Source organism: Bos mutus, chromosome X (genome assembly GCF_027580195.1).
Source record: "Bos mutus isolate GX-2022 chromosome X, NWIPB_WYAK_1.1, whole genome shotgun sequence".
NCBI classification, from domain to species: domain Eukaryota; kingdom Metazoa; phylum Chordata; class Mammalia; order Artiodactyla; family Bovidae; genus Bos; species Bos mutus.
This window is the reverse complement of record NC_091646.1, coordinates 38786851-38804791: the sequence shown is the minus strand read 5'-3', so window position 1 is coordinate 38804791 and position 17941 is coordinate 38786851. Positions and strand designations below refer to the sequence as shown.

Sequence of the window (17941 nt, the reverse complement as noted above, 5' to 3'; positions counted from 1 at the left end):
ATGTATGTATCCCTTACTAGTGGTCTTCCATGGTAGCTTAATTGCTAAAGAATCTGCCTGCAATGTAGGAGATCCAGTTCGATTCCTGGGTTGGAAAGATCCCCTGGAGAAGGGATAGGCTACCTCCTCCAGCATTCTTGGGCTTCTCAGACGATAAAGAATCCGCCTGCAAAGTGGGAGACCTGGGTTCTTTCCCAGGGTTGGGAAGATTCCATGAAAGAGGGCATAACAACCCACTCCATTATTCTTGGCTGGAGAACCCTATGGACAGAGGGGCCTTGTGGGCTACAGTCCATGGGGTCACAAAAAGTTGGACAAGACTGAGAGAATATGCACAGCACATCCCTCACTATACATGACATTGTTTCAAGATCTTTATTAATATGCTAACCTTTTTGTACCTCTCCATGACTCTATGTGATATTTGTGTGTATAATTATTCCTATTATAACAATTCTCACTGTATAGGAAATAATACAGGCAAAAACATTCAAAAGTAAATTATCCTTAGAGGCTTCTTTTATAGTGAGGAAAAGGAAATTACTGACTTTCCAGAAACACTCATAAGGTTGAGAACTCCAAAAATTGTGTAGGGATAAAACAAGTTCACCTGAGGCATCTCAGGTTAGAAGTGCCTGTGAATATGATAATAAAGTTATCCAACAGCGGTTTTGATATATAGTTTAAGGCTTAGGAGAAGATATTATGGCTAAAATTTTAAAGCTAGGGAACATCAGCCTCTAGTTAACTGTTGGAATACTTTACCTTGCTATGTAAAATCAATCTCTTTACCTATATGTCTATTAAAACTAGACTTTGAGCTCCTTCAGGGTAAAGACTGTCATATTCATAAATAGATGTTATACTCAAGTAGAAAGTAAAGAATCAGTTCAGTTCAGTTGCTCAGTCATGTCCGACTCTTTGCAACGCCATGAACTGCAGCACACCAGGTCTCCCTGTCCATCACCAACTCCTGGAGTTTACTCAAACTCATGTCCATTAAGTCCATGATGCCATCCAACCATCTCACGATCTCACCAGTCCAGGTTTGATGCATGATACAGGATGCTTGGGGCTGGTGCACTGGGATGACCCAGTGGGATGGGATGGGGAGGGAAGTGGGTGAGGGGGTTCAGTATGGGGAACACATGTACACCCGTGGTGGATTCATGTCAGTGTATGGCAAAACCAATACAATATTGTAAATTAATTAACCTCCAATTAAAATAAATTTATATATAAAAAAAGAAGTGTAAGTTAGCACTATTCACAATAGTCAGTACATGAAAACAATCTAAATGTCCATCAATAGATGAATGGATAAAGATGTGGTAAGCATATACTAAGGAATATTATTCAGCCATAAAAAATAAAATATTGCCATTTGCAGCAATATGGATGGACCTAGAGATTCTCATACTAAGTGAAGTAAGTCATAAAGAGAAAGGCACATATCATATGATATTATTTACATGTGTAACCTAAAATATGACACAAATGAACCCATCTCTGAAACAGAAATAGAATCATGGACATAGAGAACAGACTGGTGGTTGCCAAGGAAGAGAGGGTTGGGGGATAGATGGAGTGGGAGATTGGGGTTAGCAGATGTAAACTTTTATGTAAAGAATGGATAAATAACAAGGTGCTACTGTATAGGACAGAGAACTATTTTCAATATCTTATGATAAACCATAATGGAAAAGAATCAAAAAATAAAGAAAAATAAGGATGTGCAAGTCTGATTAATTATGCCCAGTATATCTATGTATGGAAAGTGGTGTTTCCCTTTGTTCTAGTAAAAATTTGGTAAGATGCATTAGATTCTCTTTCATTTTATAAACCTTGAAAATATTATGCTAAGTGATAAAAGCCACATATTGTATAATTTCATTTATATGACATCTATAGAAACAGAAAGTATGTGGAGTCTCGAGGGTAATGGGGAGGATAGGATTTCTTTTTTGAAGTGATTAAAATGTCCTAATGCATTGTGGTTATGTTTGTATATATCTGTGAGTATACTAAACAAAACACTGAATTACACATTTTTAATATGGATTTTATGACACATGAATTATCTCAATAAGCCATTTACAAACTGAGTCGGGGAACAGATACATAGCAATGGTACACTGCATTTATTCAGACTCTCATTTGTCCAAGGGCTTTACCAGCTAATTCGATTTAATGAAAGTTATGAGGCACCTATCATATGCAAAATACTGTGTACCATCATTGCAATAGATAAAAGATGAAACAGCCTCTACTTTTCAGGAGACTACAATGAAGAAATAAAATGATTATATAATAATAAAATAATGGTGATGATGATGATGTTAGGAAGAGGAGGAAAGAAGAAGTAACATTCATTGAGTATTTGCTATGTCCCAAAAACTGTATTAAATGCTTTAAATGTTATTTTATCTAATTCTCATAGCAGTCACGGAGATAGATATTGTTGTTTTTCTGATTTTGTATCTGAGGAAACACACATAACAGGTGAACTAACTTACTTAGGGTCACATACCAAGAAATGGCAGGGTGAGAATTTTAAACTAGTACTTATCCAAGAACCAACCCTCTTAACAACCTGAGCCTGCAGATATGCAAAATATGTAATACAACATTTTATAGAACTAACACCAAAAAAAGATTTCCCTTTTATCACAGGGGATTGGAATGAAAAAGTAAGAAGTCAAGAGATACCTGGAAAACAGGCAAGTTTGGTTCGACAGTACAAAATGAAGCAGAGCAAAGGCTAACAGGGTTTTGTCAAGAGAACACGCTGGTCATAGCAAGCACCTGCTTCCAACAACACAGGAGATGACAACACTCAATATCGAAATCAGCTTGATTATGCTCTTTGTAGTCAAAGATGAAGAAACTCTATATAATCAGTAAAAATAAGACCAGGAGCTTATTGTGGCTCATATCATGAGCTCCTTATTGCAAAATTCAGGCTTAAATTGAAGAACATAGAGAAAACCATGAGGTCATTCAGGTATGACTTAAATCAAATCCTGTATGATTATAGAGTGGAGATGATGACTAGATTCATGGGATCAGATCTGGTAGACAGAGTCCCTAAAGAACTATGGACAGAGGTTTGTAACATTGTATAGGAGGCAGTGAACAACAACAACAAATCCCAAAGAAAAACAAATGCAAGAAGGCAAAGTGGTTGTCTGAGGAGGCTCTACAACTAGCGAAAGAAAGAAAAAAAGCAAAAGGCAAGGGAGACAGGGAAAGATATACCCAATTGAATGCAGAGTTCCATAGAATAGCAAGGAGAGACAAGAAGGCCAACTTAAATGAACAATGCAAAGAAACAGAGGAAAACAAAAGATTTGGGAAAGACTAGAGATCTCTTCAAGAAAATTGAAGATATCAAGAGAACATTTCATGCAAGGACCTAAAAGAAGAAGAGATTAAGAGTTGGCAAGAACACACAGAAGTACTATACAAAAAAGGTCTTAATGATCTGGATAACCACAATGGTATGATCACTCACTGAGAGCCAGAGATTTAGAGTGTGTAGTCAAGTGGGCCTTAGGAAGCATTACTACAAACAAAGCTAGTGGAAATAATGGAATTCCAACTGATATATTTCAAATCATAAAAGATGATGTTAAACTGCTGTACTCTATATGTCTGCAAATTTGGAAAACTCAGCAGGGGTCATAAGGCTGGAAAAGATCAGTTTTCATTCCAATCCCAAAGAAGGGTAATGCCAAAAAATGTTCCAACTACCATACAATTGCACTAATTTAACATTCTAGTAAGGTTATGCTCAAAATCTTTCAACCTAGGCTTCAGCAGTATGTGAAGCCAGAAATTCCAGATGTAGAAGCTGGGTTTTAAAGAGACAGAGGCACCAGACATTAAATTACCAACATTTGTTGCATAATGAAGAAATAAAGGGAAATCCAGAAAAATACTTCCTTCTGCTTCACTGACTATACTAAACCTTTGACTGTGTGGATCACAACAAACTAGAAAATTCTTAAAGAGAGGGGAATACCAGACCACCTTACCTGTCTCCTGAGAAACCTGTATGCAAGTAAAGAAGCAACAGTTAGAACCAGACATGGAACAACTGACTGGTTCAAAATTGGGAAGGGAGTAAGACAAGGCTGTATATTGTCACCCTGCTTATTTAACTTATTTGCAGAGTACATCATGTGAAATGCTGGGCTGGATGAAGCACAAGCTGGAATCAAGATTTCCGGGAGAAATATTAATAACTTCAGATATGCAGAGGATACCACCCTTATGGCAGAAAACAAAGAGGAACTGAAGAGACTCTTGATGAGAGTGAAAGAGGAGAGTGAAAAAGCTGGCTGGAAACCAACATTAAAAAAACTAAGATCATGATATCTGGTCCCACCACTTCACAGCAAATAGAAGGGGAAAAATTGGAAGCAATGACAGATTTTATTTTCTTGGGCTCCAAAATCACTGCAGACAGTGACTGCAGCCATGAAATTAAAAGACTTGCTGTTGGGAAGGAAAGCTATGACAAACCTAGATAGTATATTAAAATGCAGAGACATCACTTCGCTGACAAAGGTCTGTATAATCAAAGTAAAAGTGAAAGTCACTTAATCGTGTCCAACTCTTTGTGACCCCATGGACTATAAGTGTGAAATACAGGATATTTCACACTTATCAGCAATAATAACTGTTTAGGAAGTAAAACTACTTCATTATTCCTCTGATTATGGCCAAAACAATCGTCTAGTAAAGGTTTTTGGAAGGCAGTTTTAAAGCACTCATAGGAATCAGTGAAGAATAGGGATTCTATTTTTTATGTATAAGTATAGACGGTTAAAAAAAGTGATAAGGAAATATAAAGTGTGAAATAAGTGTGAAATTTGGTCCATGGAATTCTCCAGGCTAGAATACTGGAGTGGGTAGCCTTTCTCTTCTCCAGAGGATCTTCCCAACCCAGGTATAGGACCCAGGTCTCCCACATTGCAGGCGGATTCTTTACCAGCTGAGCCACAGGGAAGCCCAAGGACTGGGTAGCCTATCTATTCTCCAGCTGATCTTTCCAACCCAGGAATCAAACCAGGGTCTTCTGCATTTCAGGTGAATTTTTTGCCAACTAAGTTACCAGGAAAGATTATACATAATCAAAGGTATGGTTTTTCCAGTAGTCATATACAGATGTGAGAGTTGGACCATAAAGAAGGCTGAGTGCTGAAGAATTGATACTTTTGAATTGTGGTGCTGGAGAAGATTCTTGAGAGTCCCTTGGACTGCAAGGAGATCAATCAACCAACTCTAAAGGAAATCAACCTTGAATATTTATTGGAAGGATTGAGGCTGAAGCTGAAGCTCCAATACTCTGGCCACGTCATGCAAAAAGCTGACTCATTGGAAAAGGCTCCAATATTGGGAATGATTGGAGGTAAAAGGAGAAGGGGGGAACAGAGGATGAGATGGCTAAATAGCATCATTGACTCAATGTACATAAATTTTAATCAATTCCAGGAGATCGTGGAGGACAGAGGAGCCTGGGATGCTGTAGTCCATAAACTTGCAAAAAGTCAGTCATGACTTAGTAACTGAACAACAACAAGAAAAAGATAGATTGATGTATGTGTCATAAGAATCAAAAGTGATAGAGTCATGAAGAAAGAACACGTCTTATTTGCAGCTCAAGTAGGGTTAAGAAAACTAGTTCAGCTCTGAAGTACATAGGTATCCTTGAATGTTTGACTACAATTTTCATTAGTCATGAAATAGATTCAAACCTACATCACAAATTAAATACTTCTTTTTTTCGGTAAAATAAATATGGTCAAACAGAAAATGACCACAGAACTACAATGTCAAAGGTGAATCTTTCTCAAAATAAATTTGTAATAGCCAAATAAAGTATCACAAGATACAAAACCAGAACCCCCAATTCTATTCATTCTCCTTATCTCCAATATAATCTTTATCTTCAGTCTGAGATCTTTTAATTTTTTTCTTTTTCTGCTTGCAATTACATTCTTAATCTAGATTGTATTGGTTTCCCCCCACCTCTTGTCTACTTTCTTATTGACTTTCCCACTGCTTCCCATCCCACAAATTTACTTAAATATTTTGTCTAAAGCTATTCTTATGAATCACATAGCATACATTTACTAGTAACAATTGTAGTGCTTTTCACATAAGGGATAACTTATTCAGCTTTTAGTCTGTAGGCAACATATTAAATGTTCACCTAAATCTATTTAGTCTATTGTCTTCTACATATTTCCTTATCACTTTTTTTTAACCGTCTATACTTATACGTAAAAAATAGCATCCCTATTCTTCATTGATTCCTATGAGTGCTTTAAAACTATCTTCCGAAAACCTTTACTAGAAGATTGTTTTGGCCATGATAAGAGGAATAATGAAGTAGTTTTACTTCCTAGGCAGTTATTATTGCTGATAAGTGTGAAATATCCTAGGCCACCCTCTTCTTCAGTCATTACATAAAAACCAATGCAAATAAAATAACATTTCCTTCTGTTATAGGATAACTGATTTACTTTTGAATCATTCTGCTGACTACATGAAGATGTGATAGAAATAAGTGAGTTATTTTATGTAAATAATGAAACAGACATTCTAGAGTTGTATGTTACTATTCAGAATACGATAGTTGATTGCTGCAGTAATGAAAAGGAAGACCCGAAATCCCAGTGGCTTGACGCATAACAGTTTATTTCTCACACTCAAAACATTCACCCCAAGTCCATCAGCTCTTCAGGGCAGGTCCCTTACAAACATAGATACAGGTTGCATCCATCTTGTAGGTACACTATTTGGAGCACACTGCTTTCAGGTCCACATGGCAGGTAAAGAGAGCTGGAGGGTCACACAAGACTTTTTACTGCACCAGTACTGAAACGACACATCACTTTTGTTTACAATCTCTCTGTAATCCTTCTGCTGGAAGTAATAAATGGCATTGCCTAACTACAAGGGGCTGGGAAGTGAATGCGAGCCCACAGATATTTGATAGTTGTTAATGTCTTTGCCACATTCTACAAATAATACATGCTTTTTAATATTTTAATAAAAAATAATTTTGGAAAACTCTATATGGATAAAAATTTCCCTTAAATATAATATTTTTATTGGCATATAGATATAGCTATATTTTAGGAAACAGCTACAGTTATGAAGCTTCAGTGTGACCTAACAAGGCATTACATTTATAATGTTCCAAGAATGTTACTGAGAGAATCTGGTGTATGCACTGCAAAAATTGGGGGAGTCAATATGTTATTTATGTACCAGATGTTTTCTATCTTTATAATAATTTTACTTGTGACTCAAGGGAGCTGACATAAAATCAGCTACTTAAAAAAATAGCTATCTATTCTCTCCTCATGCCAAAATACTTTGTACATATGACATTACAATTAGCACATCTTCTGTAATGGGTGTTTTTAGGCATCAATTTATAATTCATATTGCTCTTATATAAAATATGTAAAGCAAAAATAAATTTCAACTTATTTCAGCATAGTGGTAAACATGAATCAGCAACAAACATGAGGCAACAAACTCCAAATCTTAGTAAAATATGAAACAGACTATATTCTCCTAATTTAACTTTTATTTTAATTCAATATTAACGCTTAAGACAACAAATTTTTAAACAGCATACTAAGATTTTGGCAGTAGTTTTATGTAACAAGACATACAGTGTACTAGAGGTCTGGCACTCAACTTGCTTATAGTAAACCAGCTTCAATATGAAGGCATTAAATATTTTTTATAACCTTCTTTTTACATGCTAAATATTTTGGAAAGTATGCAGTCAAACACAGTAATGAAATTAATATAGTAAGATTAATAAATTAAAAGCTTGAAACTTGTACCCTAAGTGTAAATCATATTAAAAAAAGGATTATTGTTTATATAGAATGTCCCTGGATAATCAAAACTTAATAGTATGAAACATGCAAAACATTTCAGGATAAAGATTTATTAATAAAAAAAAAAATACCAGGGTCTATTTAAAATGATTCTCCTCCAAAGGGTATCAAAGTTAATTCAAATCATGTAACACTCTAACACTAAATATTATTTACTACTGTGGAAGTGGAGATAAGTTTTATAAAACTGGGGTTTTACATATACTGTAAATTGCTGTCTTTCTTGTTCATGTGAAGCAGCATACATTACAAAGTAAAAAGAATGGCTGCTGCACTAGCAAAAATAGGATGTGTAAGTATCAAAGGCACACTATTCAGCTCGCCAAAGTGATAGCAAACTCTTTTCCCCCCACAGCCCTTTCCCCATGTAAACAAAAGTTTATTAAGGAGGAAAAAAACCTAAATTTTAATCTTCAAATGTAAATATTTTGAGACATTAATGTTAAGTCCATGCTTCAAAAAGGTCAACTATTGTTGCCTGGATATTTCTGAATATATTTTAAAGATGTATCCAAATTAGATACTTTTGACATTAGATACATTGTTTGGTCAGAATTATTTATCATCTAAAACATTTAATTTAATTCTAAACATTTTAACCACTAGTATGACGACACGATTTTAGCTCTCAGAGAAATTAGCCAGTGGAGGGAAAAACATGTAAACAAAACAAAACCCTACATTTAAGCTGCAGGCAACAATTAAGGCCCTTTCTGGCACAGTGGCATTTGACTGGCAACAAAGTCCAGGAATAATTCTACTAACACAGGGAAACTCATGCATTTTGGTAAATATGCTCTAACACTCACAGTTGAATTTTCCTATAGACCTTTCTTGATTTTTTCAACAGGTAAATCTTCCTATTTTTTTCTTGATACTATACTGATTTGTGACTTGAATCTGATTTCTTTTTCTTCTTCTTACTATGTTTTTTGTACTGTTTCTTCTTCTTCTTTTTTGCCTTTTCTGTTCCTTTTTCTTGCTCTTCACGTCTTCTCTTCTTTTTTGTTTGCATCTCTTCTTCATAATCTGATTCTGATGAGGACTCCAATGATAAAGGTTTATCCTCAGGACAAGTTTTCTTTCTTTTTTTGCTGAGATTTCTAATACACTTTTCTTTCTCTGTTTCATCCTTTGACTTCTTTTTCTTTTTTACAGATTCCTTGCTCTCTGATTCAGAATCACATGGAGAGCTTTCTGATGATTTGTATGAATGGTTCTTCTTTTTCTTTCTCTTTTTTCCTTCTTTCTTTTCCTCATCTTCAGAATCTGGGGAACTGCTTGAAGAATCAGTGCTTAATGAAGAAGAAGATGAAGACCGACAAGATTTCTTCTTTTTCTTTTTCTTTCTGTCTCTTTTTTTGGATAAACTCTCATTTCCACTTAATAATTTCTCTCTGCTTTTTTCTAGTTCCTTCTTCCAGTTCTCATTCATTTTTTCTTCAAATTCAGCTAATGCCTTGGAGCCTTTCTTTTTATTTTCTAATTGTTTCTTCACTTCTTCCCAGGTGGGCCTTGGTCGATTCAGATAATCTTGTATTGTTGGGCCTGCAGATTGAGATAGGCCCCTCCATCTGGCCATTGCTATAGGATTCATATAGGCCACCCGATTGTCCCGCTTCCCCATGGTGCCTGATGGTTCCCAGAGCAGACTCTCAGTTTCTAAAGAGAATAAAGACAGACACCCTCCTTAAATTCTTCATCTGCTGGTATACCAAGCAGGTTTCATTCTGTGAGAGAAACAGATGGAATGATTACAAAATGCCCTTAATATAAGACAAAGTAAGCACATAAGTTTAATTGTTCACTGTTTATCACATAGTATGGTAGAAAGATTTACAAAATCTTAGACTTTGAGAAAAAATAATATATACACAAAAGTTTTACATGTTTTAGACATTGTGGTATAAATATAACATGAAGTGTTTTTCATATCTCATGTAAGGTTCTGACTGTTATCTAAATTTTAAATAACTATTTCTTTTTATATTGTATGGTACTTACCTTCCTTTTTTCTTTCTTTCATTCTGCCTTATATGGCATAATGAGAGAGAAATTTCTGTGGCCAAATTCTGTACCAGGCACACCGTCCCCATTTTAGCAGAGTGCAGCACAATCCATTCCACTCTTTGACAGAAACCTAGGAGTGATGCCTGAAAAATCCTTCTCCCTCAATTCACATATCCAATTCATTAATAAAACTTGCTGCTTAAACCCCCACAACAAAAGGTTTCATGTTTGTTCACTTCTCTTCAAATAGGCTGTCATCAAAATAGTGCAGGTACTGTCACCTGTCATTTGGATTATTAATCTCTATTAGATGCCGGGGACTGCTCAGTGTTGTGCAGTGGATTATCTTATTCAGTCTCTAGACTAGTCTAGAGGTTAGTCATAGATCAACATCCTATGAAGTTGATCCCGTCATTATCCTATTATACAAATGAAGAAACTGAAGCTTAGAGAGTTTGAGTAACTTGCATAAAGTGAAATAATAAATGGCAAATGGTAAAACCAGGATTTAAATCAAGGCAGCATGAAGCCAAACCCTGTACACTTAACACATTATATTGCCTCTTGACATCAACTTCTTGATAGCCCTATTTTTTGCCCTTATTCTCTTCCCTCTCAGTCCCACACTGAAATCAGAAGGATTTTAAAATAGTCTAGTGGCTTTATATTTTAATGAAAATCAATCCAAATTCCTATAAAGATCCAATACAATCTGTCCTGCTTATAGCTCTTACATTTCAACAGTTTTCTCAATTCTATCTTTTCCAGTTTTCTCTTGGTTTCTGGAACATGCTAAGCTTCAAGCTTAGCCACCTTAGCCAGTTTACCTTATCTTCAGATCTAAGTTTAAAGTCAGTTCCTCAGAAAGGCAACTATTAGGTTGAACTATATAAAATCACCAATTATAATAAACAAAAATAGTCAAATACTAGCAATTTCACATGGTTCAACCTTATACTATGTTGCTTCTGTATCTATCCCTTACACTCATTATTCTGTATAACGGTTTCTTGCCTCTTATATTCATAGCACTTAGAAAACTGATGATTATTTTCTTTATCTATTTGAATGTGTATTTGTGTGTGTGTGAATGCATGTGTGTGTTCACGTGCATATGCATATGTGTATTCATTTCTAAATATAAGGCCAAGAAGGGTAAAAGTCACATTTGGCCTGTCTTCTAGCCATGATGTTCCCAGTACCTTACATGGCATCTGGTCCACACTAAGTACTCAATAAATATTTGCTCAATAATAAACAAACAAATGAGTGGATTGATGGATGGGTAACTCTGTGAGAGAGGTGCATTCAGAGAAGGCTCCTGAAGTTGGTGATGCCAGTACAAGGTTCTGAAGAATAAATAGGAGTTCACTGAGGAAATAAGGAACTGAAAGACATTCTAGGCAGAAGAAACAATACATGGCTTCTGCACAACAAAGGAAACTCTAAGCAAGGTGAAAAGACAGCCTTCAGAATGGGAGAAAATAATAGCAAATGAAGCAAAGGACAAATAATTAATCTCAAAAATATATAAGCAACTCCTGCAGCTCAATTCCAGAAAAATAAACGACCCAATCAAAAAATGGGCCAAAGAACTAAACAGACATTTATCCAAAGAAGGCATACAGATGGCTAACAAACACATGGAAAGATGCTCAACATCACTCATTATCAGAGACATGCAAATCAAAACCACAATGAGGTACCATTTCACGCCAGTCAAAATGGCTGCGATCCAAAAGTCTACAAGCAATAAATGCTAGAGAGGGTGTGGAGAAAAGGGAACCCTCTTACACTGTTGGTGGGAATGCAAACTAGTACAGCCACTATGGAGAACAGTGTGGAGATTCCTTAAAAAACTGGAAATAGAACTGCCTTATGATCCAGCAATCCCACTGCTGGGCATACACACGGAGGAAACCAGAATTGAAAGAGACATGTGTACCCCAACGTTCATCGTAGCACTGTTTATAATAGCCAGGACATGATGGATATCTACAGACGGATGGATAACAAAACTGTGGGTACATATACACAATGGAGTATTACTTGGCTTTTAAAAAGAATACATTTGACTCAGTTCTAATGAGGTGGATGAAACTGGAGCCTATTATACAGAGTGAAGTAAGCCAGAAAGAAAAACACCAATACAGTATACTAATGCATATATATGGAATTTAGAAAGATGGTAATGATAACCCTGTATGCGAGACAGCAGAAGAGACACTGATGTATAGATCAGTCTTTTGGACTCTGGGAGAGGGAGAAGGTGGGATGATTTTGGAGAATGGCATTGAAACATGTATAATATATAAGAAACGAATCACCAGTTCAGGTTCGATGCAGGATACAGGATGTTTGGGGCTAGTGCACTGGGATGACCCATAGGGATGGTGCGGGGAGGGAGGTGGGAGGGGAGTTCAGGATGGGGAACACGTGTACACCCGTGGCAGATTCATGTTGATGTATGGCAAAACCAATACAATATTGAAAGTAATTAGCCCTCAATTAAAATAAATAAATTTATATTAAAAATAAATAAAGTGTAAACTTGGAAAAAAATAAAAAAATAAAATTTGGATTTACCTGAAAAAAAAAATACGTGAAAAAAACAAAGAGACTTGAAAGATCACCGCATTTAGTGTTAATGGAGCCTAAAGCGAAAGAGGGCAGTAGCAGGAGGTGAGGCTGCATAGGAAGTAAATAGCCTGATCGTAGAGGCCTTCTTAGATCATTTTAACATCTTAGATTTTGTTCTATATTTGTTAGGAAGCCAACACAAAGTCTGAAGGGAAAGATAAGATATGTCACGGATTTTTATGTCAGTCTCCATCCTGACTTGACCCTTTAAGTCGACCTAATATACCTACCCACCATAAGCTCAATGCCACAGATTTTTACAGTTACTCTTGGTAATAGTTTCTGGATTTGATTTGTTCTGTTAACTTACTCTCCCTCCTCTTCAGTTCTCTTAAGTATTTTTGTCATTTTCCCTCTTACTGGAACCCAAAGGTCTGTCAAATATCATTGTTTCACATACTTGATCATCAAATGCCTTTAAGGATTTTAGTTCACATTCAATTGGTGGTTGTTTCCACTACTGCACACTTGAAATAGCATAATCCATTCTAATTACATTTCCTTGAAACTTAGTCTTAATATCATCTAGAAAGACAGGCAAAAACCAATTCACAAATGTTTGAATGAGATGCTGAGGTTTTAATTTATTCTATGGAACTTATAATGAAGCTAATGGGGAGACAGTGACTATTTTAAGCAAGAGAGTGATACGATCACGTTTGAGTATTTAAAAGACAATTTCTTACAGCACGAAAGATGAGCTGGAGGTAGGTAAACCTGAAGACAATGAGGTTAATTCAGGTATTCATACAGATAAGGGAAGAGTCTGAAATAAAAATAGTGGTATTATGAGTGAAAAAGGGGGAAATATGAGACATACTAAGGAGATTCTACTGCAATTAACGAGCAATTAGATACAAAGCATGAGGAAGAGAAAGGAATCTAGGGAAAGGTTCTGCCTTGTTGTAGTTCAGTCACTCAGTGTCCGACCCTTCGCAACACGATGGACTGCAGGACTGCAAGCTTCCCTATCCTTCAATATCTCCCGGTGTTTGCTCAAACTCACATCCATTGAGTTGGTGATGCTATTTAATCATCGTCCTCTGTCTCTCCCTTCTCCTCCTGCCCTCAATCTTTCCCAGCACCAGTCTTTTCCAATGAGTTGCCTCTTCACATCAGGTGGCCAAAGTATTGGAGCTTCAGCTTCAGCATCAGTCCTTCCCATGAATAGTCAGCGTTGACTTCTTTTAGAATTGACTGGTATGATCTCTTTGTAATCCAAGGGACTCTCAGCATTTCAAAAGCATCACTTCCTCGGTGGTCAGCCTTCTTTATGGTCCAACTCTCACATCTGTAACATTACAACAGGAAGAAACATAGCTTTGACTATATGGACTTTTGTCATCAAAGTGATGTCTCTGGTTTTTAACATGCTGTTTAGGTTTGTCATAGCTTTCCTTCCAAGGAGCAAAATGTCTTTAATTTCATGGCTGCAGTCACTATCCACAGTGATTTTTGAGTCCAAGAAAATAAAATCTATCATTATTTACAATTTTTCCAAATCTATTTGCCATGAAGTGATGAGACTGGATGCCATGATCTTAGTTTTCTGAATGTTGAATTTTAAGCCAGCTTTTTCACTCTCCTCTTTCACCCTCATCAAGAGGCTCTTCAGTTCCTCTTAGCTTTCTGCCATTAGAGTGGTATCATCTGAATACTTGAGGTGGTTGATATTTCTCCCGGCAATCATGAATCCAGCTTGTGATTCATCCAGCCTGGCATTTTGCATTATATACACTGCATAATACTTAAGCAGGTAACAATACACCTGCTTAAATAATCCTTTATTTATTGAATCCTTTTCAATCCAGCCTTGAAATAATCCTTTCCCAATTTTGAACCAGCCTGTTGTTCCATGTCTGGTTCTAGTTGTTGCTTCTTTACCTGCATACAGGTTTCTCAGGAGGCAGGTAGGGTGGTCTAGTATTCCAATCTCTTTAAAAAGTTTTCCACAGTTTGTTGTGATCCACACAGTTAAAGGCTGTAGCATAGTCAATGAAGTAGATGTTTTTTTTCTGGAATCCCCTTGCTTTTTCTACGATCCAACAGATGTTACCAATTTGATCTCTGGTTCCTCTGCTTTTTCTGGCTTGTGAGACAAGATAAAAGGCCAATGACTGGATAATATAGGAAATTACATAGACTTTGAGTAAAGTTCTAGGTTCAATGTTAGATTTATAAAGCTTGAAACATGTGAATGAACCTACATGTAGGAAATTGGATGTATGGGTGATAAAACTCTGGAATGTGACCTGAGTTAGAGATACAGGATTGGCAGTCACTGCGTGATGGCTAAAGTCATGAGAGAAAATTAAATAACCTTGAGGGAATATTTCATATGAAAAAAAGGTTTGAGCACTGGTTCCAAATGAAAAACACACAAGGGGCTGGCAGAGAAAGTAAAACTTACAAAGAAGACATCAGAAAATTAGCCAGAGTGGTAAGAGCTACAGCAGTATCAGAAAATAAAGTAGGGTTACAGAAAGACAGTGGGGAGAGTAACATTTCAAGGTGAGGGCAATCATCCTTAAAGGTTCATAAATTTCACTTGAGGGATTTCTAAACATTAAAATTTGAGGAAAAAACCTAAATGCTCATCAAGAACAAACAGGTTGTATGAATTATAGTACACACATACAGAAAGTTCACCAATGTAACTACTGGTTATCTCTGCATATGAGAAGGCATTATTTCCTTTTGTAAGTTTTCCTATACTATTTATACTTTTTACAATGAGCAGGTATTAAGTTTAACTTTTAAAAAATCCAGAAAAAAATGATGTTATGGACAACTATACTAAGTCAAATAGGTCAAATAAGATAAAATCTGAAAATGCCCATTATATTTGACTGTCAAGAAATTATTGGTAACTTTTGCTAACACAATTTCAATTAGTTAGGGCAGAGACCAGTTGACAGAGGGTTAAAGAGTAAACTGGAGGTGAGAAATTACAGACATAGGGTATGTGTTAGTTGGTCTGTCATTTCTGACTCTTTGCAACCCCATGGAGTGCAGCCTGCCAGGCTCCTCTGTCCATGGAATTCTCCAGGCAAGAATACTTGAGTGGGTAGCCATTCCCTTTTCCAGGGGGTCTTCCTGACTCAGAGATTGAACCTGTGTTTCCTGCATTGCAGGCAGATTGTTTACCAGCTGAGCCACCAGTGAAGCCCAAAGAGAGATGAAGAATTTTCAAAAAATGATTTTTTCCTCATGTTTGTTTTTATCACAGAAGAAACTTAAACATATTTAGAGGCCGATGATGTTTAAATAGAAAGACTTTAAAGAAGACAGGAAAGAGAGGCAATAATTCTTTGTGGCAAAACCATAGAAGAAACAGAGAGGAATCAAAGGCATAGTTGGAGGATCTCCCTTCTTGAAAGAGCAGAGGAAAAGAATAAAGAGTATTGGTATAGTTTTTTTTTTTTTTCTTTTGTTAGTGACAGGGAAGATGAAAGGGGGAAATTTGAAGCATTTCTCACATAAAGCCTTCATTTTCACTCAATCATACATGCCAAGATCATCTGCTACGATTGACAGGTTGAGATAGCATAGGAGTTTTGAGAACAATAGTTACAATTTGGAATAATACCAGACAAGTGTTGTGGGAGGCCTTCAGACTTGCAGAATCTGTGTGCTCTTTTCTCAGAAGATAATACTGAGAAAAAAAAAAATAACAGCAACAAAGTCTCCTGCTCAAGTACTCTGTCTTAAAAGTACTGTGGCTTACTTTCTGTTTCTATTTTAGAAGAGAAACTTTATTTTCTTTATCTCTATTCATTTGTACTAAGTATGCTGATTTTGTATAAATAATGGATACAAACTGTAACAGCCTTTCTCATTATCTAAGTATTATAACAATTATCCGTTCATTCATTTTTATAGCAACTCCCATTTGATCATCTATTATGCACCAGATACTATGCTATATCCCATGGAGATTATGATCTAGTAAAGGTAAAAGTCATTATACAAATATCAAACAAGTGAGTATTAATTATAATCATGATTAGAATGATAAAGGAAAAGCACAGGACACTATGAATAATAGGTGAACTAACTTAGAATAGAAGGTCAACTCTGAGATACTAACATACAATTAACATGTAATCTGAGACCTGATGGATAAATTAGAGCTAGCCAGATGAAGGTGTGGAGAAGGCAATGGCAACCCACTCCAGTACTCTTGCCTGGAAAATCCCATGGACAGAGGAGCCTGGTAGGCTACAGTCCATGGAGTCTCTAAGAGTCGGACACGACTGAGCGAATTCACTTTCACTTTTCACTTTCATGCGTTGGAGAAGGAAATGGGAACCCACTACAGTGTTCTTGCCTGGAGAATCCCAGGGACAGGGGAGCCAGGTGGGCTGCCCTCTATGAGGTCACACAGAGTCAGACACAACTGAAGCAACTTAGCAGCAGCAGCAGCAGCAGCAGATGAAGGTGACTAAAGAGTAAAGGAGTAATAAAAGAGCCAAAGTTGACTGTATGTTCCAATCACAAGGAATATCAGATGCTAAGGCCCTAAGGTGAAAAGGAAAAGCCAAATGCAATGCATATATTCACATTACTACACTGTTGTAAACCAGATATCATATCCACTTCTCCATGTTAAAAGTGACCATTTTTCACTGAACATGCTCAGGTGAAAGTCAATATGAATTCAAATTACTTAAAAGCATATTTTAATGTTTCACAGTCTTAATTTCAATTGTCACTATCATTAAGGCTAGTTATTTTAAAGAGCTACTCTATTTTACAAATCATTTCATTCAATTTTTAATGATATATCAAACTGTAGGCAACATACTCTCTCTCACAGACATAGGAACTTCAGCTGAAAAATCTTTGCAAATAGTTGGCAACAGCTCTGAGACTTTACCCCACGTCCGACGTCAGGGGTGGTGGCCAAGAGGAGCTACCCCACGTCCAAGGTCAGGGGTGGCAGCTGAGAGGAGCTACCCCACGTCCCAGGTAAGGGGCGGCGGCCGTGAGGAGCTATCCCCTGCCCAAGGCCAGGGGTGGCAGGCAGGAGGGGCTGCCCCATGCCCAAGGCCAGGTGTGGCAGTTGGGAGGAACAACCCTGCCGGGAGCCGGTGAGGCATTCCGCTCATGACAAAGGTCATGAGGAAGGAGGCTCGGCATACGCAAAGGCGGGATCGAGCCTCAGGAGTCCGCCCGGATATTCTCGAGCATTTTCCCCCCCAAAAACCAGAGTCTGCCTACTTTATTGCTTTGTGCTCTCACCTCTGACTTTACTGGGGGCTGTCCCCCACCACCATCTCGCTCTCTTTGTCAAAGAGTTAACTTACAGCTCCAATTAATAAAGTTCCTGGGCAATTAGGAGTGTTTAAATCCAAACC

At 36.9% G+C, this 17941-nt stretch overlaps 1 protein-coding gene across 1 annotated transcript in view; it reads right to left on the bottom strand.

Moving 5' to 3' along the window:
- Positions 1-6720: 6720 nt before the first annotated feature.
- The window catches only part of FAM133A (family with sequence similarity 133 member A), a 46571-nt gene continuing 35350 nt past the window's right edge, over positions 6721-17941 (bottom strand). Inside the window, exon 4 of the mRNA XM_070366010.1 lies at positions 6721-9661. Coding sequence (XP_070222111.1) covers positions 8809-9558 — 750 coding nt within the window. The 5' untranslated portion in view covers positions 9559-9661 and the 3' untranslated portion in view covers positions 6721-8808. The remainder of the gene's footprint in view (positions 9662-17941) is intronic.